The sequence below is a fragment of the Pogona vitticeps genome, chromosome 5 (assembly GCF_051106095.1).
Source record: "Pogona vitticeps strain Pit_001003342236 chromosome 5, PviZW2.1, whole genome shotgun sequence".
Taxonomy (NCBI): Eukaryota; Metazoa; Chordata; class Lepidosauria; order Squamata; family Agamidae; genus Pogona; species Pogona vitticeps.
The window spans coordinates 165,316,271-165,342,636 of NC_135787.1; the positions used below are offsets into that span (position 1 = coordinate 165,316,271).

At 40.8% G+C, this 26,366-nt stretch overlaps 1 protein-coding gene across 1 annotated transcript in view; it reads left to right on the forward strand.

The window, feature by feature from the left end:
• SOX10 (SRY-box transcription factor 10) overlaps positions 1 to 22,265 on the forward strand; it is a 29,327-nt gene extending 7,062 nt beyond the window's left edge. The window contains exons 3-4 of the mRNA XM_020787743.3: positions 19,387 to 19,652; positions 20,328 to 22,265. Of these exons, the coding sequence (XP_020643402.1) occupies positions 19,387 to 19,652; positions 20,328 to 21,037 (976 nt within the window). The 3' untranslated portion in view covers positions 21,038 to 22,265. The remainder of the gene's footprint in view (positions 1 to 19,386; positions 19,653 to 20,327) is intronic.
• Positions 22,266 to 26,366: the final 4,101 nt, after the last annotated feature.

Consider the following 26,366-nt stretch of genomic DNA (forward strand, 5'->3'; position numbering starts at 1 on the left):
CCTTGTTTGCTTTTGCTAACAGAGACTTCCTTGTATGCGTCTCTCTCCACTAGCATGGCTCTACACGTTTTCCTAATTTTTTTTTACCCTGGTGCCAACATTTCAACATCAGCAGAAATATTTTAAAATAAATATTACCTTAAACTACACTTTAGGCTTCACTCTCTTGGTAAGCATTTGGTCCCTAGTGGAAAAACTGAAATGCAATTCTACTTTGTAGATCATGCTTTGTATGAAGTTCCAGTGCAGTAACATTTGAGCCCTGAAAGCCTTTTGTGGTGCCATAATAATTTTTTGTTGTGACCCTAAACACACACAAAATATAAAGGTCACTTCCCACACTCTTTTCACAGGATTGTTGTATGAACCTCAGTATAATCAATAAGGACTGTGCAGCAGCATGGTTATTACCTGGCTCATTCCCGCAATGTTTGATTTATTGATACCATTCGAAGTAGAAACACTAAGAGACAACTATGTTCTATAGATATTAATATGTTGACCAGCACTGATCTTCTGATGACAATTGTGATTTTTCCCTGGGTTGTTTTAAACCAGCCATATTATAAGAGTTTTGGATGAAAGGGAAAAGGACCGATGGAATAAATAGTAGCAAAGATAATTGAAGTTGCCCTCTACTCTGCCAGTTGAGTTATCCTTAGATCTGGGTAATATATATACATTATTTTACATTAACCTGTCTTCCCTTTCAAGGGATGGTGATCCATTGACAAGGTTTCCAGATATCTTTCAGTGAACAGAACTCTGTAGTTTTCAGAAAAACTTTCACAGTCCCACAGAATGCCATAAAAACCTCGAACCGCATGGTTGTTTTTCTTTGTACTTTGCATAAAACACAATGGATTCCTCTTCTTCATACTCAATGCATGTTTTATCCCTAATGTTTTCACCTCGTATGTCAAGCAGGGGCAAGGTAGTACTCACCACTTTTGAATCATAAATTTAATTATTATTTTAATGTCCACCAACAGAGGCGCTGGCTGGAAGCCTATTGTGTAGTGTAGTTAAGTTGCAATTAGAATAGGCACATTGAATGAACCTCAGTATAATTAATAATGTCTGTGCCTTTATAGACAATTTGACTCACTTAATCCCCACTGATTCAGTGGGTCTACTACACAGAGCAACAGCTTTTTAGCAACTGTTTTGGAGTGTTCCCCTTATGTACAGAAATTAACATTTCACGATGTAGTCCTCCCCCTGCCATTTTTCGTAGTTGATGTGTCAATTCTTATATCCCAACCAGTCCTGCAATGCATACTCCAAACAGGACTGCAATTATTTCAGAGTGTGTGTTATCTGTCTCTCTGTTGTACCTGTATTTTTTAAATGGGGTACCCAGTATGGTAGAGTAGGTGGAGTAATGGACTAGGACTCGGGAGGTCTGGATTAGATTCCTTAGCTTTACCATGAAAACAATGGTGATGTGAAATTGATAAAGCCACTCCTTAAATGCCTCACTCACCTTGGAAAACTTATTAGGTTTGCTACAAGTCAGTTCTAACTTGCTGGCACATAACAGCAACATCAGTATTTCGAATATAAGACTCCAGAGGACATGGTTAGTAGTTCCTCTCCTTTTATATGAAAGTGTATGTATAAATGGATTGTCTTTTGCTATTGCTGTCTGCCAAGCATTTTGACCACAACTTGTGATCCTGTAAGATAGACAGGCAGCTGCATTTTTTTTTTCAAATACGCCCTTTCCTCACTTACCAGTTGTACTTTGGGAATCTTTGTTCTCAATTTCTTTCAATATAGGCACCAGGTAGCATTATGTTAATTAATAAGTTATAATGATGAATTAATTATAAATATATGTATCTTAGTGGAACATGGGGCTGCTGTGGAGAAAGAAGACTTGTAACAAGTAATGCACTTAAAATTGTAACATTTTTGCATATTAAGCATTCTGTGTACAGGGCTTTTAAAATTCATCCACCAATCTGTTTGCCAAGTGATAATTTCATTAGCTAGATGACTTTCTTGTCACTATATTTTACTTGCCAACTGAAAATCTGTGAGGACTGTAAGGCTGCTGCGGAGAGATCGCCAGCATAATCACCAAATCAAATAATCGTACCACTAAATGCCAAACTGATTGCAAACTGAAAAAAAAAGGCAATCCAGAGTGTGTCTCTGATATGTTCGGGGAGACATGTCTAGTTAACATTAAGCCTACAAGTAATATCTTTAATTTTACCATTTTACAGGTGCTAATTAGAGAGTGGCTTGTGACCTCCGCAAGACCATTTGAAAAACAATTTGGTAGCTTGAGGGAGGGAAGGAGTTAAAGGAAGGCTATTTACAGACTGATGTGCACATGAATATACTAAGTTGCATATTTATTTTAATTGTTTTTTTTTAAATTGTTACAATCAATATTTCAACTGAAAAAGTCTCTCTTGTAAGCTCCGCTTTTAAAATTTCAATTTAATGAAAGTTAAGGGACACGGGAGCTGTCAAAACATGGAAAGCTGCCCCACAACTGCTAAAGGTCACAATAAAACTTTCCAAGCAAAAAAATTTTTTTCCAGAATTTTAAAAACTGTTTTCAGGACATGTGAGAAACTGGGGGGGGGGGGGAGAGGGAGAGAATGGGGTGGGCTGGAAAAATGCCCCAGGGAGCTACGGTGGTGCCCAAACTTACAAACTTAATTGGTTCTGGAACTCTGATCGTAATTCGAAATGGTCATAAGTTGATGCACCATTTCCCATAGGAATGCACTGAAATGCAATTAATCCATTCCGGCTGAAGAAAAAATACACACAAAAAAACACAAAACACCACTGCAAGACCCATCGGAAACATGATTAATCCGTTCTGGCCAAAAGAAAAGAAAAGAAAAGCAAACAAACAAACCATGCAAGACCCTTCAGAAATGCAAAAAAAGCAAAGCAGAAAGCAAATAAACTGTGCAAGACCCTTCAGAAATGCAAAAAAGCAAAGCAAAAACCAAGCAAGCCCTGCAAGACCCATCCAGAAATGTGATTAATCCGTTCTGGCCCAAAGGAAAAAGAAAAGAAAATCAAACAAACCGTTCAAGAGCCTTCAGAAATGCAAAACAAAACAAAAAAACAAACCAAAAAGCAAACAAACTGTGGAAGACCCTTTGGAAATGCAAAAAAGCAAAGCAAAAAAGCAAACAAACCCTGCGAGACCCATTGGAAATGGGGGGAAAAACTCAAAAAGCAAAAAACCCCTGTAAGACCCATCGGAAATAGGGAAAAAACAACAACCAAAAAACAAACAAACCCTGCAAGACTCATCACAGCATAGAAACATAATCCTACCACCCAGTCCAAAACCGTGCTGCAAAACCCACCCAGAACAGTTTTTAAAAAGTAGAAAGCAGCAGCTTTCCTTACCAGGCAGTCCGAAGCCTCCTCCGGTTAGCAATTTGAATTCCCCGCTTTTTCCCCTGCCTTTTTCTGGTTGTAACTTGAAGCTCCGGTCGCAAGTAGAAGCAAAATTTTGTGGCCAGTGCTGGTCGTAACTCGAAATGGTCATATGTTGGGACATTCATAAGTCGAAGCACCACTGTACTTGCATTCCATAGGCAACATTTAGGTGGCCCTGTGCACCACACACAGCCACATACACACACACATTACGTGGCGCCTCAACTACTTAATCACATTGGTTCTAAAAGCCAAACGCTAGTTATGTCACAGATGATTAACTACACAAGTTTATTTTTTTTTTTATTTAGGAAATGGCTGAAATATACTTCACATGCACATTTTCATATGAGAGGAACAAACACATCTGTTTTCCACTTGTGCATGTTGTTAAAAAGATGTATGCTGTCACAACATGTTATAGCATACATGCAGGGTACATGCAGTTTGCTACAGGGCGTCAGAAACATATGTGCACTATCATGCACACAAAGCCACCGTTACGTATGAATATTGCATATGTGTGTGTTTTGCTGCTTGGATGCATGTTCAGAAACCTTGCTTTTTCAACTTTGCTCCTGATTTCATAGAGAACTTTTTTAATCTTTAGAAAAGTTGTTTGGAGACAGGGTAGGAGAACAAATAGGAAGCAGGGGATAAATATACGCTGGAATAATCAACAACATTAGTGGCATGGATAGTTTTGTGTAAGTGCCAGAAAACAAATGTACATGAAATACATTCAATACAAACAATTTCTGTTTGTCCCATGTTCAATTCACTATGAAACCACACTTCTAGGCAATGTAAATAGGTCCTTATCTGATTTTATGGGGAGTCTTGCATTTGGTTGTCATGTGCTTTCCCCCTACAGTGTGACTCAAATTTGTAAAAAGTAATTTGTGATAATAGGGCGCAGCTAGAAGTGATTCAGCCTCTGCGTAACATCTGTGTTATCAACTACTCAGCCCACCCCAGAATTAACCATTCAAATACTTCCCCGTTTATTCACGCTCCGCTCTTCATGTACTCTCAGCTAGGAATAGCTATCCCATGAAAAGAATGGGACTGGGGTAGACACTATCTATCTGTTTGTTTGTTTGTTTGTTTGTTTGTTTGTTTGTTTAACTTATATGCCGCCCACACTACCCAAAGGTCTCTGGGCGGCTTATAGCAATTAAAATACAATAAGATAAAACAATTGAAATACAATTAAAATATTAATTTTACTGTTAATGTAAAATTAACACTACTGTTAATGATGCTTATTTCCCACCTTTCTTCTGTGACCGCAGTGGCATATTTGAGGTTTGTGCTGTAGGCTCACATCCAGGACTAGACCCAACTCAGATCCTGATAAGCTTCAACATATAGGCTGCATTGCAGGTCTTCAGAACATGCATGCCTTGGGTTTTTCTTGATAGCAGTTGCCTTATTGGTTTCCAGAAGCTACTAGTACACTTCATATTGCCCAGAATTGTATTAATTCATTTTTTTTTATCATGCTCTTCTTCTAGAACTGAGACCAAGGTGACTCACAACCAGATTTAAACAGATATATATTCTTTACAAACATTTTTAAAGATACGGATAATAACAAAAAGGTCCTTATGTTAAAATGCAATTAAAATAAACATAACATTAAAACACTGTTGGATTTAAAACAATTTTGAAATGGCAACTTTTAACAAAGATACAAAGTATCTGAAAGTTGGGGGTTTTTTTTCACTTGTATATCTCACACAATTTTCTCTTCCACTAGTGGAAGTACTTACAGTATTTATTTACTACTTATTTATCCAATGGCTATTAAAACCATAAATCCACTCATCATAGGTTCCTTCTTGGGATAATATAAGACTGAACCCATTGAGTTTCAGCCCTGTAACCAATTTTTTGTGCTTAGGTTCAACCATGGGAGACACTGAATTGTCATTGTAAAGATACTGTATTGATTCATTTCTATATGCATTAAAAAGAGACAAATGCAGTGTTCATTTACATCTGAAGACGTGGACTCCAGTCCCCCCCACACACATGCCCAATAAAACTTTCTAGACTTTAAGGTGCTGCAAGTTTCCTTGTTTTTTTGTTGTTGTTGTTTGCTATAAGTAACACAGCTGCCGCCTGGAAATTTTGTTCATGTGCCTTCATTGTTGTGATGCTTTAGTTTTCCTTTTAAGCGGTTTTGAGGGGGGTTTGTTTCTAAAAGCAAAGTATAAATATTTTGCTTTTTGTCCTTCTTCTCTTTCTCTTCTGTCTGAGCACTGGGGTAGAGACCAGCATTTTTAGATCTTAAAGATTCATGTTATGGGGAGCTTCTGTGGTTGGCACTAGCAGGTGAATCAGATTTGGGGTATCATGAAAGAGTAGCAAATTACATTATTTATTTGTTGGTTGGTTGATTGATTTTTGCTGCAAGGGATTGAAATAGATTTTTGTGAGATTTAGTGCCTCATGTAAGAACACAGCTTTACTAGCTCTAAAATACTGAATACCATGCCTTGAGGAAGATTCCATTTTCTGCTCTGCCTCAGGAAGCAATGCTTTTTTGGCCAGCTTCAGTCGCTTCTAGAACCAATTTTAGAAATAGAACATAAGTAAGATCTATTTTAGAAACAAACTTGTGATTAAAGCAAAAACAGCCCCGTGTCAAAAGGCTGTGACAGCCCACAGCTGTAGATGAATCTTTAAATAAAGAATACGTTGAGGTGGTTAGTTCTTTCCCCAATACATTTGCCCTTCCATTTGTTCAGTTGATAAACTGTCCATCATACCTTGTTGAATGTGTCAACAGCCTGCATTACATATATAGTTTTAGTTATTATCATAATTAGACCATAAGAAAATTCTGGCTATCGCAATGAAACCATGACGGCTGATTCAGACAAGCCAGTTACCACTGGATATGCGTATATACTGGAAATTTGAATATACTGAGAACTGAACTCCTCACCTTCCTCTCCATTTGCCAATTTCTCTGGAATATAGCATGGATGGAGTAAAAGGTGCCTATTTAGAAAGAAGTATCAATGGTTGAAACCAAGTCTAGTTGATTTGCTGATGTTTTTCAGTGTTTTCCGCTCCACAAAATGGCATCCGGGGCCTTAGACTGAAAGTGAGGAAATTGCTGAACACAGGATGGATGCCAAATTCACTTGAGTTGCTTCAGGGCCATTGGACTTTACCCAGTAAATCTGCCAGGAAGTGGAATCCCTGAAAGATACTATTCTTTTAGAGGCAGGAGCAGACACAAAGATATGTAGAGGGAGCAGTTGTGGTGGATGGTACTGCTCAGTGGAGTCAAACACTGCTGTGGGAAATAAAGTTCCCTTGAGAGAGTGGCAGGCTTTGCAAGGAGGAAGAAAGATATACATGTACATGTATACTGTAAAGAGATCATAAAATGGAGCCTCGTCTTTTGGACACAGGGCAAAACAATGGTCAGACTGTACGTAAAGCTGTAGGAAATTATACTTTTACTGTTTGATGAAAGCACTTGTGTCCATAGCACCCTCTGTTGGATACGACATCAAATAACAAATGCCCAGACTGGATCTTTGAGGGACAACTTGTTATTGTTGTTGTTTATCGTTTAGTCGTGTCCGACTCTTCGTGACCCCATGGACCAGAGCACGCCAGGCCCTCCTGTCTTTCCAGAAGCAACTAGCCTGTTGCTATCATAAAGAAATGTGAAAAAGGGGAGTGCTGAGGCAAATTAAATGCTAATTAATGCATTATTATATGCATTTATAAAACGAAGAAGAAACGTGGAAGTCTATCAGAAATATTATCTAGTATACGTACTTTGTTTTCCAGTTTTGTGCACCCGGGAAATTATTGGAAGATCAATATACAAAATAATCACAAACATGTGAATTCAGGACCAAACTATTCTACAGGTAGCATTTCAGTAGCAGCACTTCTTAAGTGCTGAAAATGTCTGATTGTCACAAAATGAGCTTTCCACTTTTTCTGCAGTTTGCTAATTAGCTTGGGTTTTGGTGTTTTGGGGGGGGAAGAATTGGTTGCAAATATAACTTATTAGTCCTGGAAATCTGCCAGAATCTTATATCTAAAACAGCAACAGATTTCAGTTTCTAATAAAGTCTATCAAAAAAGACATCAGGGGCATATCTACACTTGCAGCTCAAGACAAGGAATGTGTTTCTTCCTGTTGGTTTGAGTGTGTTAAAAAATCTATTTCAAAACTAATGTAACAAATTTGAATGACTTACCTTTTGTTGCAATGACTTGAATGTTTCCTAGTTACTTTATAATGTATTTTAAGAGCATTTTAAAGCATTGTTAGATGCATCCTGAACATAATTTTTCAAATCTTATGTCACTGTTATAAATAATAAGATTTTATCAACATTAATGAAAAATTAAGAAGCAGTGTAATGAATTATTGTGGGATGTATAGGTGGTGGTAAGAAATTATTTTTTGGATTGTGCATGAGTAGCACAACAAATTACTATATTAAAAATGCAAATTCTGTTTATACTACAAACATATCTTACTTTTATAACAATTTAGGTCTGTCCCAAAGAATCCTAGAAATTGTTACACAGAAAAGGAGCTTGGCAAAGGAGTATATCTGTCTTAAATTCTTGCCCCTTAGAAGACTTTGGATTATGGTTCATAGGAAATAATATGTTATTGTTAAATATTCTAAGCCTGTAGATATGCTTTCAGAGACTTTCTGCACAAGAATTCAAAGGATGTCCCATCACATTGTAGCCATATTATTTCATTTGCCACTCTGATGCCTGGGAAACATCTAATTACTCTACCAATATATAAGAGGTATAGCAGGTAGGTGTTGGAGAACAAACTTGTCACTGATCATTCCTCTCTCATACTTTGTCTTTCTTTTAATATCGCCATGCATCCTATACATGTGCTTCTCTCCATGCATTAGGGACCTGATTAAGAGCTTAATAATAATAATGATGATGATGATGATGATGATGATGATGATGATGATGATGATGATGATGATGATGATGAAGCAGACAACATGCAGACAAAAGTTAAAGAACTGACAGAAAGAGAATATATCAAAAGACTGCATAAAATCTTACAATCAAAATTAAATAGGGGAAATACAATCAAAGTCATAAACATATAATGTTCCAATAATTAGATACCCAGCTACAATAATATACTGGACTCAAAACGAACTAGAAGAACTGGATCAAAAAAACTAATGAACATACATCACACACTATATTAAAAAAGTGATGTGGACAGATTGGATGCCATGGATTACTGCAAATACAGGAGGTAGTAGAGCAGGGGTTGTCAGCCCCCAGTCCGCAGCCTGGTGCCAGTCCGTGGGCTTGCTGGAACTGGGCTGCAGATGTGGACCTCCACCCGCATGTGCAGTGGGTGTGTCACGCTCACATGGGGGTATGTAGCACCTGCTGGTGACATGTCATGCTTGCACAGGAAGCGTGTCATGCATGCATGCGTGCGAGCGTGACATGCCTCCGTGAGCATGATGTGCCCCCACCCCCACACACATGGAGCTCACTCCCCCCCCAGCTGGTCTGCGGCCCCAAAAAGGTTGGGGACTACTGTAGTAGAGGAAGGAAAAAGAAGCCTAAATGGTTTTATCAGTACACGCAGAGAAAAATTACTGAAAGCAGTGAAAATGGAGAACATTTTGAAAACAACAGAATCAAAGGCTCAATATAAGAAACAACCAATTGAAAAGAAATTAAACAGCTGGAAAAATAAACCACTACATGGACAATTCCTGAGAAATATTGATGGAAAGCATGATCATAATTCAACATGGGCATCGCTAAAACTGGGGACCCTTAAGAGAAAAAAAAATGAAGGCTTGATTTTTGCTGCCCAAGAGCAAGTGCTATAAACCAATATGATGAAAGCTAAGATTGAAGGAGTTAGTGCTGACAGCAAATGTAGATTTCAAAGTTTTAACACTTACATATAAAGCCCTATATGGTTTAGGGCCTCGTTACCTGACGGAACGCCTTTCTCCCACCTAGGTCTACCTGTATCACTCGATCTAGCCAGGAGATGAAACTGAGGAGCCTAATGCCGAGGGAGGCCCAGAAGGAAAAAACGAGAAACTGGGCCTTCTCGGCAGTGGCTCCTCATCTTTGGAATAGCCTCCCTCCTGAGTTTCGTATGGCCTCTTTCCTGGGCATCTTCAAATGGCAACTGAAAACCTGACTGTTTAAGCAAGCCTTTCCTCCATCCACCGCCTGATTTTGTTCTCTGTGCCTTTTTCCCATTTGGATTACTATGGTTTCTCTTTTTTAGTGAAATGTTATTATGATTTTAAATTGTATTAGATTTGATCTGTTGTTACCCGCCCAGAGTAGTTGGTATGACTAGATGGGCGGGCTATAAATGTAACAAACAAACAAACAAATAAATAAATGTCAATTCTGCCAAGAAAAAGATGAAACTGTGTCACATCTCACAGAGTGGCAAAGTTAGTGCACTGGTCATTATGTGAAAAATATAACTTGCTGGCCTCCAAAAACCCATCGGAACATCAGGTAGAGAAAGTGTCAGAAAATGAGGAAGTCAAGATCTTGTGAGATTTCCGGATCCAAACGGACAGACACCTGGAACATAAGACACCAGACATAGTAGTAATAGAACAAATAAATGTCCAGATCAATTACATTGCAATTCCAGGTGATGCCAGAGTTGAAAATAAAGAATTGGAAAAGCTAACAAAGTACAGAGACCCGGCAATCAAAATATCTTACCTCTGGAAGAAACACATTTCAGTTGTCCGCATAGTCATTGGGGCTTTGGGAACAATATCAAAAAATTTCACACAGTACTATAAGCAGTTGCATAACTCAGAAATCACACCATCAGAATTACAAAAACGTCAATATTAGGAACAGCATACATACTGTGTCAATATTTAACAGATACTTAAGTTTTTGGTTTAAACTTATATCTGTTATATAATACCAATCAATGCTTTTATAATTTTGACTGTGCCTGGAGTTTTTGAATAACAACTAAAGCAAAGCCAGAACTTGGAGAAGTTATTATTTTGGGCTACAGTTCACAGAATCCATGCTGCTGGGTGGGGTCTGAGATTTATAACTTTAACAAGGTTCCAAACTCTGAGTAAAGCTCAGTTTTCTAAAAATTAAAAAAATGGCAGGGCAACCACATGGAATGTGAATGGGAGGGAAAGAGTTGGTTTCTCCATCAGAGAAAACATTTTGGGCTGAACAGATGCCAGTAATGTTGAACAAGAACAATCCATGATACTTTTACAAGGGCTACATCAAGTACTGTATTATGTTAGTATGAGTAGTACACTATACTGTAGTGTAGTATGCTTGGACTGACCAATAATTTGTGAAAACCCAAGAAGAAAAGCTTGAGCACGTTGCCCATTGACTGTTTTCCATCAATGAGAAATACTGTATTGGGGATGAGGTTGAGTAGAAAGTCATTTAGGTGCTTGCTGTTGCTCTGGAACAAATGGATTTTCCACATATTGGGATGGAGATCCTGTGTATTCCTAAATGTTGTTGGACTTAACTTCCATCAGGCCTAACCCGGTGGTCATAGACATGGATGATAAAAGTTATAGTCCAACTGCATTTGGAGGACCCCAGATTCCTGCCTCTGCAGTCTAGGGCAATCTTTGCATTTTAAGAAATACTTCCACTTCCTTTCTGTCGAGCTGCTCTTGTGTGAGCAGGCCAGATACAGTAGCTGAATGAGGGGTACTTGGCTGAGGAGCCAAGGGTCAAAAATACAATTCATCACTGTGACCCCCTGGAGAAGAGCCAGCCTGTGTAGCCTTGGAGAAGCTGCATAATCCCAAGGTGGCCCCAGAAGAAAAGAATGGTAAACCACTTCTGAGTATCCAGAAAACCCTGAAAAGGGTTGCTATATGTCAGAATTGAATTTGTGGCATGTGAAAAACAAAACAAAACAAAACCTGCTCTGTTTAATAGAGGATATTGGGCTCATGCTCAAAGCAGTGAGCAAATCTTGTTGTTGGACCTTATCGTTTCCACATGTGAACAGAAAGTGTGCTGTGTCTGACAGCAGTAAGGAGAAAGTAAAACAGGACCTACTCGTTGAGAAAATGGCTAGGCGCAAGAGTGGGCAGGCACCCTTGCACCCATAAGGGTTGTAAACAAGAAGAAATTATCAGGCTACAATAGCTGAAAATCTACACAATAGGATGAAAGATGCAGAATCCTTGGTCTCTTTTGCATTTGGCCAACCTTGTTTAGATTAAATAAATAAATAAAAAAAACTAAATACAGTAAAGGTGCCTTGCTCTATGAACTATCCTTTGATACTTTCTAAACTCCTCATTGTTCTGCAATAAGGAGTGTGCACATTTCAGATGAGTACTTTTCCTCCATCGCAAACAACAAAAAGTCTTGCAATTTCTTTTTTTGCAAAAAGATTAACGAATTATGGTATAAGCTTTTGTGGAGTAAAGCCCTTTTATCAGATGAATAAACATATAAATGTGTAATGATAAAAAAAATCAGATAGCACTGAAATGCAGAATGTACAATACATAACAAATTAAAGCTTAAATATTTGCAAAGAAAGAAACAAAAACAAAACTCATAGTGAATATTCATAATGGCAGTTGGTGAACTTCAAAGTTAATTTACACATATAATCGGACTGGACGCAAGAATCTCCATTAACATACACTCCTTGATCAGTCCTAATCCCAGCAACTCCATGCATCAGTCTCCTTTTACAGTTCTTTTGGTCTCTCTTCTGTATTCTGTACATGACAATAGAAAAATCTGTAAAGTTGTAGCCCACTCCTTTCACATTGTATGAAGACTCCTTTGTGCAAGAGGAAATAAATCAGTTAGCCTTTATAGATCTGTTTGGGGCTTTAGAGGAGGAGAACCTTCAAGAGCCTCTGATAACATGAAAAATATATGGCATATAGAAAATGCATTTTTCATCCTAGCCTAGAAAGAGCATTGGTGCTGTCATAGTTGCAACATCTGGGCTTATGTGCATGCATATATGTGCATATGTACATGTGATCTTCTGCACCACCTTAATTCTTCTAAATCCCTGCTGAATGTTCAGTGACCAAGCCTGTCATAACACACCAACCCATCTGAGTAAAGAAGGGTAGCTGCGTGTCACAACAACCCAGCTGTATAATTTGCTAGCAACCACTAGATAGGCTGCAACAAAAGAATAGAACATGGAGATGTAACCTTTTTCTGATCATAAAGCTAGCATATAGACGGTACTCTGATGGCATCAAGCATTGCGCACTTGTAATAGGGGAAATAGAACATACAGTTTAAAAAACTGCTAATGTGCCAATCTGTACTTTTGTTTCTGTGTCCATGCAAATGTTCCTTTGCATAAAAGGTCATGAAGTAGGGGGGATGCCCAGGCAGGAAACAAGTGAAATCCAAATCCCCCCAAAGCTCCTGGCCTCTGCCTGCTCATACCAGTTTCACTTTTCTAAAGCTGATTTGAAGTCTTGATCCCTGGGAGAAACAAAAGGAATCCAGGAGACATAGAAGGGGAAGACAAGGGAGGGGGGCAGAGCTGGATTTGGTTGTGATACATTCCTAGAGTTTGGAGACAACAGTGAGAAATCAAGCAGGCAGAGGGCCCGTGATTCAACACTTGAACTGCTGAGGTAAAGAAGTTGGTCAGAAAATCAAGTGTGCCTGTGGCATGGTTTCTCCTGTCGAATATATTTCCATAACACAGCACGCAGGGTACTTTCCATCAATGACAGTTGATGGGGTCCTGTTGTGCCTTGAAAAAAGAAGAAGCAATACATTTAGGACCAAAATATATGTGATGTCAGCTGGTGATGGTGCTGTCCTTGTGGAGATGACTTCCGTCGTAGCTACTGTGCCTCTACAACCAGGTGACAAATCATAAGACAAAAACAAGGCATTTTCAACATGCAGAACTGAGGAAAATTTCTGCTGGGATAAATTTGCATGCCAACTTTTACTGTAGTTTTTTTTATATATACTCATGGATATAGTTACAGAATCCATTTTGTTTGCTCTATTTTTATCTAGTGCATGTTTGCATGCACTAATTGAATCATGGATTGGAAGTGTCAGACAATTTCACACAATTCTAGTGACATCTGGAAGTGAGCAAGTTGCCTTCCCTTGGACAATAGTTACCATGTGCAGTTAAATTTCTAACTTATGGCGATACTAACACTTAATCACCTCTAAAAGATCCTATAATTAAAAACCCTGTTTAGATTTTGCAAATACAAGGTTGTGGATTCCATTATTGAGCCAATCCATCTCTTGTTATGTCTTCCTCTTTTCCTTTTGGCTTGGTATATACCAAATTACAAAGAAAATCTAGATCCATTCCCAATAATTCAGTGTTTCTTGCGAGGACCAGCCCAACAAATGCCCAGGATCTTTCAAAATAGATTTAGGTGCCAGCCTGTGTCTCTCACTCCTTGGGAGCTGGAATACATATAGCACTGTACACTTATGTTTAGAACCAATTAGGATGGAGGAGTTAGAGTTCTGGTCATTTGTGTGTGAAATATAAAATCAAGAGGATAGACAGGGAAAACTGGCGTTGAACTCTTGGGGGCTCAATGGTTTTAATCTTCTGGATTAAGGCAGTGGTGGAATGCATTTATGTGGCAGCGACCCTCTCTGCACTGCTTGGGGTCAAATTAGGTCAGCACTATAAGAGGCTTCACTGCAGGTCATCCTATATGATTACTACCTAAAAGAGGAGAAGCCAAGTCTTGTACATTTGCTGTTCCTTCTGCAACCAGGTACTCATGGGTCATCACTTCTGCCTTTAGGCCCTATCCCCGCTCTTGTCTTTAGATTTTGCAAAAAAAAAAAAATCAATTCAATAGAGTAACAGTCTCTAAACTTAGATGAAACTTGCAGAAACCCCTTCAGTTTTGTGTTTTGGTGTGTATTCCTGGAATATAACTCCAAGCTACAACTTAGAGGTTTTAAGCAGAATTGCAGATTTGCTCCTGGGACAATCTGTACCATTGGAAATGTCACATAGGAAAAGAGATATCTTTGATTTTTGCTGTTTCTAACTGATACCTGAACTCCTTTGTGTGTGTGTGGGAGGGAGTATTATAGACCCAAAGAAAAACAAAACAAAGCTAGCGATCTGGCACCTTGTGAGCCCTGCCAATGCTTGCAGGGTCAGCAGCTGGTTGATCCTGGCAGCCCCACTGCTTTTCCCTCTGCGAACACCTGGCTTGGGTTGCCGTTGGCTGGGTTCAGTGACATCTTTCCTTTCTTTCTCACTCACCCCAATAAGAAATATGGATTTCCCTCCTCCTTGTCACTGGTTTTTTTTTTTCTTGAGTCTGGGTTCTCCTGGGGAGTTGTAAGTCAGCAATGGTTTTCCCAAGGCTACAGGGGAACGTGTACAGGACACAGCAAGTCCTGGTGGAAGGCCAGACAGCTTGCTGGCAGGAGCACCTTCACCATTGTCTCCATCCTCACATGCCTACATATTTTGCACATACAAAAATCTGCGTATTTCAGGATGTATATGAGCGTATCTATAGATGAGGGCTGCTTCTCTCTGGAACTGCACTCACCACATTGTTGCCAGACGTTACCGTTCTTCTCTAGCCTCAACTTCTGAGAAAAATGGTTCTGCAGGATGTAAGCACCAATTGGCTGGTGGTTTTGAAAGCATCTCTCTCCCTCAGAGCAGCACCACAACTTAACAAAACAGCTTAACTTTGTCACATGAGCTTCTTACTGTCACGTAAACACACCGGTGGATCTTAAATATTTTTAAACAGAGGGGACAGTACTGTGGAAGTATAGGTAGATAAGTAAAGCCAACAACTTCAAAAATATATATTGGAAGAAGCTAGGCATATAATTGCATATAAGAAAAACAGTGTCTGTGCACTCTGCATTGTTTCATTCAATGTGTTCCATATCACTTCAATGGTGAGGTTATATAGCTCAGATTTCTAATTATATCCTGTGCAGTAGTTGACAAAGTGATAGTAGATAGTGTTGAAGGAGAGGGGAGAAAGCATTAAAGAGAGATCTAGTGGGGCATCAAACGTTCTGTAACCATTAGAACATGATACAGTGCAAGAGGTCTATGAAGCTTCTGTAGCAAGGGCAAAGGATATGGGAATGTCTTTACAACTTAAGTGTCACAGGTCAAATAGGGATATACTGTCCCATTCACATAATTCAGCAGTAGATTCCAGGTTTTGTTCTTGTTATTTCCTGTAAGGTTTGGGAGAGACTTCAGCCTGAACCTCCAGAGAGCTGCTGACAATAAGGGTCCTATGTAGATGCTTACAGGGATTGTTGTTGTTTAGTCGATAAATTGTGTCCAACTCTTCATGACCCCATGGACCAGAGCACGCCATGTCCTCTTATCTTCCACTGCCTCTCGGAGTTGGGTCAAATTCATGTCGGTAGCTTCAATGACACTGTCCAACCATCTCGTCCTCTGTCATCCCCTTCTCCTCTTTCCCTCACACTTTCCCAACATCAGGATCTTTTCCAGGGAGTCTTCTCATGAGATGGCCAAAGTATTGGAGCCTCAGCTTCAGGATCTGTCCTTCCAGTGAGCACTCAGGGTTGATTAGAGGGATACCTAGGGCTAAATCCACCTTTTAATCTCAGCTAGAATAGAGTCACTGAATACTTGGGATTTGTTATGCAACCACATATGTAAGTCTATCGATATACTGGGTTTTCTCAAGTAACAACTGGATCAAGTAGTCTGCATTTTATAGGACTAATCCATCAATTGTAAATAGAATAGAATGAATAGAAATTCCCTTTTGAAATATTCTGAGGTTGCTAGATAGTGCCTATGACCAGATATCTTCACAGACATCTTCATGTAACCCATATTATACTGTGCATTTTAATTGTAAGCTATTTTCATAGCCAATTTTGTCTGACAATAGGGCATAATGATGATTAATCCACAAGACAATTGTTTTTTGTGATCGCTGTGGCACTTCACAAGACAATCTTTTCTATGGATGATTTTCGCAAGACGACGATTTTTCCCCATTGGAATGCATTAAATAGATTTCAATGCATTCCAATGGGGAACTGCGTTTCGCAAGACAATGTTTTCACAAGATGACGTTTTTCGCAGAACGAATTAACATCATCTTGCGAAGCACCTCTTTATTAACATGCATCCACACACAGATTAAAGTTGTACACCTCTGGTTATCAAATTAAATTGTGACTACAATGGCTGGAGATGAGTCAGCATATCTAGAGTGCACTAAGTTAGGGAAATCTTCATTTAATTCATTAATCTATTGGTTAATTAACCAACAAAGTTAAATAGTCTTTCATGTGTTCCAAAGCTGAGCCTGGGTGCTTAGAACAGATATCAGGATTAAAACTTCTGGTCCCAATGAAGCCCTATCTTTGGAGCTTCGTTTATAGTTAATTTCTCCAAAAACCCATTGTTTCCAGTATATGATCTTACTTCCACTGTAGATAGGAAGCTGAGATCTGGGAACAAGACTGAAAGAAACACATGGCTGGGCTTTCTTAAGATGTAAATGAGTAGAGGCATCCATGAGAAGTGACTGGGGGGTTTACTAAAACCATTAGGAAGTTTTTGATCATGCTTTTCGCTGTTCCAGATTACTTTAGCATGGTGGCAACAGCTGCTAAAATTGTATAGAGGGAGGTTCATGCATTTTTCTCTCATGTTCACACACAACACACCTTCCATACCCTACACAATGGAACTGCTTTGGGAGCTATTCTTAGCTATTTATGTGTGAAGTGAACCTCAGAGGTAAATTTATAAAAGCAAAAGTCACTGCTAAACAAGGCTGTTCTGGGAATAAAAGAGATCCTTACTTGTCTCTATTAGTTAGACCAGAGTTCCTCCGCAGTTGAAACAACAGAAAAGAGGAGGAGAGTCCCCACCACCACCGGTTTTCCAGTAATCTGGAGATAGAGTGAAAATCTGGGCCAAAAATATGCTTTGTGGATCTTGGCTAAACAGCCTGAATATGAGCATAATAAAGATGATATAGCAGTCTGACCAAAGTTGTGTGTTGGCTGGGCCTGTTATTAGGCAAAACGGAGCAGCTGTTTCAAATTTCTGATACAGTACTGTACTTTAGTAGGGAGCAGGAAGATGTTGGACCTGTGTAGACTGGCAGCCTGCGCTACATCTCCTGCCTTAGCCTGCCACCTCCAGGAACAGCAGAGGACACTGCTTGTAACCAGGGTTGGGATAAGGTTCAACTGTCCAGTTGGTGTCCATGTGCCAAAAGAGGGATGAAAGAGACAGGCCTTGTTTCTTTGTTTGCTGCCTCCCCCCTCCATAAGGGACTCAGATTGGCTCACAGTCAGTTAAAGCTCTATAGGAATCACCATTCATAAGAAAGGACACTAAAAAAAGAATTAAACATGTAACAATATTAAAAGAATTTTACAAACCTCTACATTCTATAGAAGCAGGCTTCCTTAAAAAAAGAAACCTACTTACTGCTTAAATATCCTTTGCTCCAGCAGCTAAATATCTTTTGTCACTGTAGGATCCTCTTCTAATGCTCTTTAAGAGACATAAATCCATGTAAAAGAACATTGCAAAACTTAAGGAGTAAGAGCTTCTCACAGCATGAATGTACTTGGGCTGATCAGGCATTACTCAGGGATGGGAAAGATATTTAATAAACTAAGAGCCAGTGTGTTGTCACAATTAGATTATAAAGTGGTACATTCCGGGGCCATATTCCCAGAAATAGTAAAAATCCCCAGATTACTAAGAGACGTTGGACTGGTCAAGCCTAACTCTTCGTCTTAAATTACCTCACATGCCTGTTGTGATGATAAAATTGGGATGGAGGATCACCAAAATGGGATTTTTAGTTATATATTCTCTTTCTCTCCCACATCCACCAGATCTTTATTAACTAATTTTCTATCCCATATGAATGAAATTGGCAACAACTTTTCTAACCACACTTTCTTCAAAATTGAGGAAGGTTGCTAAGATGCAGTTTACTTCACCTTCACCAGCTGGCAGCCCTTGACACATGGCACAAAAAGGGCAAACTAGTCAAAATAAAAGGGATTAGATTTCTGCTAACCCATGTCTAATGAAATGAGCAGTAAGATTCTGTTCTAACAGGAGAAACACCTAATGCTACCAGGCCAGCCTTGCATTTCTATAGCACCTTTCATGAGACGTTCTACAGGGCTGTGCTATGTTTTTATTACTCCCCGAAACAACATCTTATAAAGCAGCTCCTGTTCAATAGAGGAGTAACTGAGGTCAGACCCTAAAAATGTGAGCAACATTTGGAATGATTAAAAGGAGATTCTGAATTGCATAACTCTCAAAACTATATATCACATCTTAATCCAAGATGAATTCAGAAATAATCTGTTGAGTGGATCTAGGTTATACATGACACAGAGGGTTGCCCCTTTCACCATTAAGGCCGCCTCCCTTAGGAAGAAAAGGAATATGTGTTAGAGACACAATTGGATGTCTATTTGAGAATGAGAATTTTCTGTATATGATTTAGTGACTTTGAAATCCTTCCTTTCACTCATGGGCTGAGAGTCTTTAGGTTTTTATATATTGTGTACGGCGGATTTGAAACGGTCTGAAGACCTTTTCAATAAAAGTTATATTCTATTCTAACTTGATCAAATAGCTGATTAGCTACATGTAGATCTCACTCTTACTCCAGGCTCAAAAAGTGGTGGTAGCACTCATACCTGGTAGTTTCCAATGTAATGTTTTAAAAAGAGGCTGAACAGAAGCATGATATTGAAGCAGTCATGGTTCAGAACTTTATTATTTATCCACAATGCTGTAATGGTGTGAAATTGTTTCTAACGGTTTTGCTTTATCAGCTATATGTTGTATGTTTCCCCTTTTTAATAAACCCATCTTCTATTCCTCCTCCTACCAACTCTTTTGACTTTTAGGCTATTGAATGAAAGCGATAAGCGGCCCTTCATTGAAGAAGCAGAGCGGCTGCGGATGCAGCACAAGAAGGACCATCCTGATTACAAGTATCAGCCACGTCGGCGGAAAAATGGCAAGGCCACCCAGGGAGAAAATGATGGCCAAGCCGATGGGGAATCTGGTGGAGCTACTGCCATTCAGGCTCACTATAAGAATGCCCACTTGGACCATCGACACCCAGGGGAAGGATCCCCCCTATCTGACGGGCACCCTGAACACTCCTCAGGTTAGTTTGATTAGGCCAGTTAACTCAGTGGCCAGATTCTCAGTTCTGCTGGTTGGCTGACTTATAAATTAGCTACTGTCTACATGTGGTAGGTGGGATCATGACTGGCCAAGGATTTTGTTTTATTTCTGCCTGGCAGGACTCAATATTTAGATATGGCATAGGTGAGCTTTTTAAGATAAAGAATTCATTGATCCTCAGTGCCAGAGCCCATGGAATATATTAGAGCTGCTATCTTCCCTTGTCCCCCCGCCCCCGCCCCAGACTGGTTGTACATGTTCTTCTTGCTTCTGTAGTGGAGGCTGTACAAAAAAAAAAAAAGAATATCATGTATCAGTTCCTGTGAGGAAAAGTGAACCAAGGGACTGGCCTGGGTACATTGCATCGTTTAGGGCGGGAGGGGGCAAAGTGTGGCTCTCTAGCTGTTATTGTACTGCAACACCCATCATCCCTAGACAACTGAATCAGCAGCAATGAACGCTGTGAGTTGCAGTCCAGGGACATCCTCAGAGCTGCTCTTTTGCCTACCAGTGACCTGAGAGGCCAACTCTGTGTGTTATCCTTGACATGATCCTGCCAATATATTATGTTTTTGTGAAGCCCTGGGTTATTCAAAGTGAGAGTGGCCCTTCATACCTTTTCTCTCTTTCCTCCCATGTGATTTTCGCCTCACAGGGCAGAGCCATGGACCCCCCACACCACCAACTACTCCAAAGACAGAACTGCAGTCGGGTAAGGGTGACTCCAAGCGGGAGGGACGCTCACTTGGGGAAGGAGGAAAGCCTCACATCGACTTTGGCAACGTGGATATTGGAGAGATCAGCCATGAAGTGATGTCCAACATGGAGCCCTTTGATGTCAATGAATTTGATCAGTACCTGCCACCAAATGGACACACTGCTCACCCAGGCCATGTCGGGGGCTATGCCGCAGCGGCTGGCTATGGCCTTGGGAGTGCCCTGGCTGCAGCCAGTGGACACTCAGCCTGGATCTCCAAACAACATGGGGTTTCCTTGTCTGCTGCCACATCCTCAGTGGTAGACTCCAAGGCACAAGTGAAAACAGAGGGCTCTGCTCCAGGGAGCCATTACACTGATCAACCTTCCACTTCCCAGATAGCATATACATCCCTCAGTCTGCCCCACTATGGCTCAGCCTTCCCTTCTATATCCAGGCCCCAGTTTGACTACCCTGATCACCAGCCCTCAGGACCCTACTACAGCCACTCCAGTCAGGCTTCTGGCCTCTACTCGGCCTTTTCCTATATGGGGCCCTCTCAACGTCCCTTATACACTGCCATCTCTGATCCAGCACCCTCAGTGCCACAGTCTCATAGTCCCACACACTGGGAGCAGCCTGTGTATACAACCCTTTCAAGACCCTAGGGAAAGGGGAGCAGTGACCGAAGCAGCAGCGGAAAGGCTCCGGAGAATCAGCCCCAGAAGACGAGCCTCCAAGTTCCGAGGTCATTTGGTGTCATCCAGTCGCCAGAACCCACAGAATATCCGGGCGTGTCTGTCATGACCGCAGTTATTGATGGCTTACCTGGCTGGAGGGAGGTTCCCACCCACCCGTCCCCACTTTCCCAGTCCCCAATTGGCTTCAAAGATCCCATAGGCCTTCTAGATGAGGATGATTCTAGGCATGGAGCCACTAGTCTTCACGGGTTTCTGTCGGGCAGATTGAGGATTTAAAAATAACAACAGCAATAATAACATGAAAAAGAAACAATCCGCTTCCTTCTCTTCCCCTCCCTCAAGCTGTCCAGACCCATCAGTGTGAAGGTTTAGAAAGAAATCAATGTGGCCATCACTTTGCCATCTGTGAGTGAAGTGTGGCTAGTTGGACACCCTGAAGGCTATGTTACAGAAGGAGAAGTAGGGTGGTGCAGCTGATGTGGACAGTTCTCTAGGTCATTCCTGCTTCAGAGTCTCACACGCATGAAATTCTGTTCTGTACTGGAAGACCAACCTATGCTTGCTTTTCCTGTTGATATTTGACATAACCGTGCCCCACTTTCCCTTATCCATCTCAGCACTTCTCTGCTGCCTGGCTGTCTTAAGACTTACCTACACAGTACATTGGACTCAGGAACTGCATTATATGCTCTGGCTGCCTTTGCATCATAGCATGTAAACATGTGTCTACACATTGGTCCCTTGGACCATAAAAGGCAAAGGAAACTGTATCCTACTTGGTTGTTATGAACAATTTTGTATTCCTAGTTTGTTTCCAATGCTCTATGGTTCCCTTCTAAACTCTTCCACAGCTGCCTTTCTAATGCTCCAGAAGTTCCCCTGCCAATGCCAATGCTTTTTTCTGCCATGCTTGTGTGTGTGTCTGTCTGTCTGTCTGTGTAGAGCGGGTGAGGGAAGGCAGAAAATGTGTAACAACCAGAACAGTCAGTGTGGTTTTCCTGCTCTAGCTTCTATTCTGAAAGTTGCATCATCCTTCACCATTAGGTTCGCTGGCTAGGCTGGATGGGAACAGCAGTTGAACACTGAACTAGTGGGCTGCATGTTCCCTGCCTCTTTCCCTTTCCTTTACAAAACAATATGTGCCACAAAATCCTCTTTATGACTGTCATGATAGCTTAGCCGATATCTGCTCCCACTCTGATGAGAGACAGCCCAGGACATTTTGCTGCTTGAGGGAGAGATTCAGATGTTACTCCTAGCAAATTTAAATACAGTATATAATTAACATTGCAATTGGTTACTTGCTGCACTTACAAGTTCTCCAACCTTTCCTATACGAGAGAGGTTGCCTCTCACTACCAAATAGCAAAGCCAGAGATGCTCCCATTCAGAATTATGAAGCCACATTCTGCCAGTGTCACAAAATAAGGAGAATGAACATTGCAGGTGCATCTTATGTTGAATAACATTAAAAACAAAGATGGAGCATGCAACATTAAAGAAACTCATTTCAGTTTAAGTTTTCATAAGGAGGCAACCAATCAAGATGATCGAAAGGTTGCTATTAGCCCTGTGGAATGCTTTGCTTGGCCTTCGTAGAGCTTCCAAACAGACATTGCCTCCAGTGCTACCTGGCATGTCATTTTGAAGACTGCCATCACGTAGCTGATGATGGTATGAAAGCACCAGAGAGAGAGAACTGGTGTCAGGCAAATAAATGAGGATGGGCCCACTATTCATCATGGTACATGCTGTTCTTTCCAACCCCTCTGGATTGAGATGGCTGAGGTTAACCTGCCCAAAGTTATGAACTTTATATATGCTTGCCTTCATTTTCAGCTATGGATGATTGTCTTTTCTCCATGGTGTTTGAAAAGGACATGTAGTATGCCTGTGCTCTTCGTATGCATGCAATCTATTAACTGCTCTGCACCCTTATTTATGCAAGTAGCACATCCTTCCCCTGCCCCCAGCGCTACAGTCCTGTGTTGTCTTAGCACCATTAACTTTGCATCAAATGTATGGAATAATAAACTTTAAAAGGTTTCATCGTTGTGTGACAGTTTCTGTTTCCTCTTTTCCTCTCACTCTACCCACCCATCCTGGGTAAGAGGTACAAATAATTATTGTTAAACATACAAACCTTTTTGTTCACATATTTCTGTTTGCACTTTGTTAAAAGACACTGTGACTACTAAGAAATGCCTACAGTCTACCTAGGTGAAACACTGTGAGGCATCACCTTTCAAAGGATTGTACCTTCCGTATCACCTGTAGACAATTGGGTGCTGCTGAAATGTCCACAATCAGGGCATCATGGTGATGACAGCTATGTCCTATAGTTTATCTGTTACATCTGGCATGCTAATGTTATCTGTTTATATATATCTTCAGAAAAAGATTACATATAGTTCTCAGGCAAACATGTCTCCACTGATGTTATCCTTCCCTCTTCAATTCACTAAGGCTGAAACATTATGCAAAGCAGCGTGTTCCTGCCCACCTAGACACCTCAGCAAGATTGGTGATTGCAGCCACATCCTGTTGTTTTCCCTGGCACTCACATTTCCATTCCAAACCTTGATGCCTTTTCTTTGAACCTCCAGACTATCCTTGAAGGCAGCTGGTGTCCCCTCTGATCTCATTGTTCAACAGCAGGATGAACCAGAAACCCTGCTTTCATAAGTCTTTCCCCCAGCTTCTCTGTTCCATCAGATAGATGGCTCCGCAGCAAGTCTTGCAAGTTGACGAATAGATGACATGTTCTTTCTTCACTTTGAAATATCTTTTCACAAGGCCAAGGTAGCAAGATATGAATGGGGAATAAATAGGCAGAGGTCACTTAAGAGTTAGGAAATGACATGTTTTGTATAGCAGGGTGCACTATTTGCTCATTCTGTGTGGGTACTTTCAAAGAATGCAGTGGGCGAGCGGGTTATGCATCTGGCCTGACATTGTCCCCACTGCCTTTAAAGGGAATCTTTGGCTCTGGTCCAAGAGACCGGGGTTCCTTTCAGTTTGAATGCTTAAGATGCCCAGCCAAATGGAGTGATTCAGACCACCCTTTTGTCATAACACCAGGCACCATTTAACCAAACTGAGGGCAAGCAACCTGATACAGTTACGCCCTCTGTCCACAGAAGCAGCTGACAGTAGGTGGTAGGAAGACAATAAGACTGTAGGAGTAAAACAGGAATGAACAAAGTGCAGCCTGGGGGTTGCATACATCCCCACAGGATTGCTTTGAGGTCCTTCAGGAAGTCCCCCTGTGTTGCTGTTTTTTTTTAAAAAAAACAAGACAAGAAAAAGGCTGTTCACCCTACTAGTCCCCCCCCGGGGGGGGGGAGCTTCTAAGATCAGCATTGTTTGCATGGGTTGTTGCGGTCCCTGGACTCCAAAGCACCCAACCCTCCCCTACACAAAAAAAGCAGCAACAACAAACTCACATAAATAGATATACAGTAATTCCTGCCTGTTTTTAGTTTTGAGTTGTTGGTCATTTCTGGGCTTACAGCAGTTTCTAGGGGTGACGGTTTGGCCACGAGGCTCTTCAGACAAAAAGTGCAAATAGATATACATATTATATGAAGAATGGTTCCTGGCTCATTCTCTGGAAAGCCTTAGAGTAGTAGAATCCACATCTTCAGCCAGCAAACGAGGTACTAGAAAACACCCTGCTTAATTTGTGTTGGGGGGGGCAGCCACTGCTTAATCTTTTGCTTCCTTTACTATGAATGTTAGAAGCAAATAATAGTCAATACTAGAACTAGCACTTTCACAATATGCACAGTTAAAACTGTGCAATTCACTATAGCACTATAACAAGATAAATTCACGAAGGACAAGCCTGTAAATGGACTTGCTGTGATGGCAAGCTGTACAGTCCCAGGGCACCCCCCAAAAGAAGGGAATGGGAAACCACTTCTGGTAGAGAAAACCTGGAAAAGGGTTGCCATGAGTCAGGATTGACTTGATGGCACCACTACTACTACTACTACTACTACTACTACTACTACTTCTTCTTCTTCTTCTTCTTCTTCTTCTTCTTCTTCTTCTTCTTCTTCTTCTTCTTCTTCTTCTTCTTCTTCTTCTTCTTCTCCATCTCCTTCTCCTTCTTCTCCATCTCCTTCTCCTTCTTCTCCATCTTCTCCTTCTTCTCCTCCTCCTCCTCCTTCTCCTCCTCCTCCTTCTCCTTCTCCTCCTCCTCCTCCTTCTTCTTCTTCATCATCATCATCCATATATGCCCTACAGTAGAGGAGTGGCATGCCTTTGTATACTATTTACGGGGGGGGCATGAGCTAGAAGATACTGTTACTCTTGTGTCCTACATGAGGCTTTCCCATAAGCTACTGGCAGATCATGGTGTGAACAAAATGCTGGACTAGGTGAGCTTTTGTTCTGATCCAGCAGGGCTCTTAGGAACGTGGTGGCGCTGCGGGCTAAACCGCAGAAGCCTGTGCTGCAGGGTCAGAAGACCAAGCAGTCGTAAGATCGAATCCATGCGACGGAGTGAGCTCCCGTCGCTTGTCTCAGCTCCTGCCAACCTAGCGGTTCGAAAGCATGCAAATGCAAGTAGATAAATAGGGACCACTTCGGTGGGAAGGTAACAGTGTTCCGTGTCTAAGTCGCACTGGCCATGTGACCATGGAAGATTGTCTTCGGACAAACGCTGGCTCTATGGCTTGGAAACGGGGATGAGCACCGCCCCCTAGAGTCGAACACGACTGGACAAAAATTGTCAAGGGGAACCTTTACCTTTACCTTTACCTAGCAGGGCTCTTATGTTCCTCATAGCACAATCTTATATAATGGGGCTTGTTTGTAGTTTAGCAATTTAACTCTTGCAGCCTAAATACTGTAATTTATTGCGGCACATTCTTTGGATGTGACATATATGTCTCATTTATTTATATTTGTCAACCACTCTTCACCTTAACTAACAAAAGGGCAGTATACACAAGGTTAGAAAAGACAAAAACATACCCAAAATACAATACCATGAAACAGTAGGATAGCATCATTGTGAAACGACTCAGAGGTATAAAAACAGTAGAACACAGTATACCTAAGTCAGCTTTGGAATGCTAAAATCCTAGACAAGTAGGTAGGATTTAACCAGATGTTGTCATTATAGTCACATCAGGGCCAGGCAAACTTTTATGGGAAAGCACTCCAAATACAGGATACAACCACTGAGAAGGTTATCTCCCTTGTGGCTGTACAACACACTTCCTCTACCATAAAGGATCCCACAAAAGAGCTGGACAGGTTAACAGAGTCCACTTCATTTTTCAGA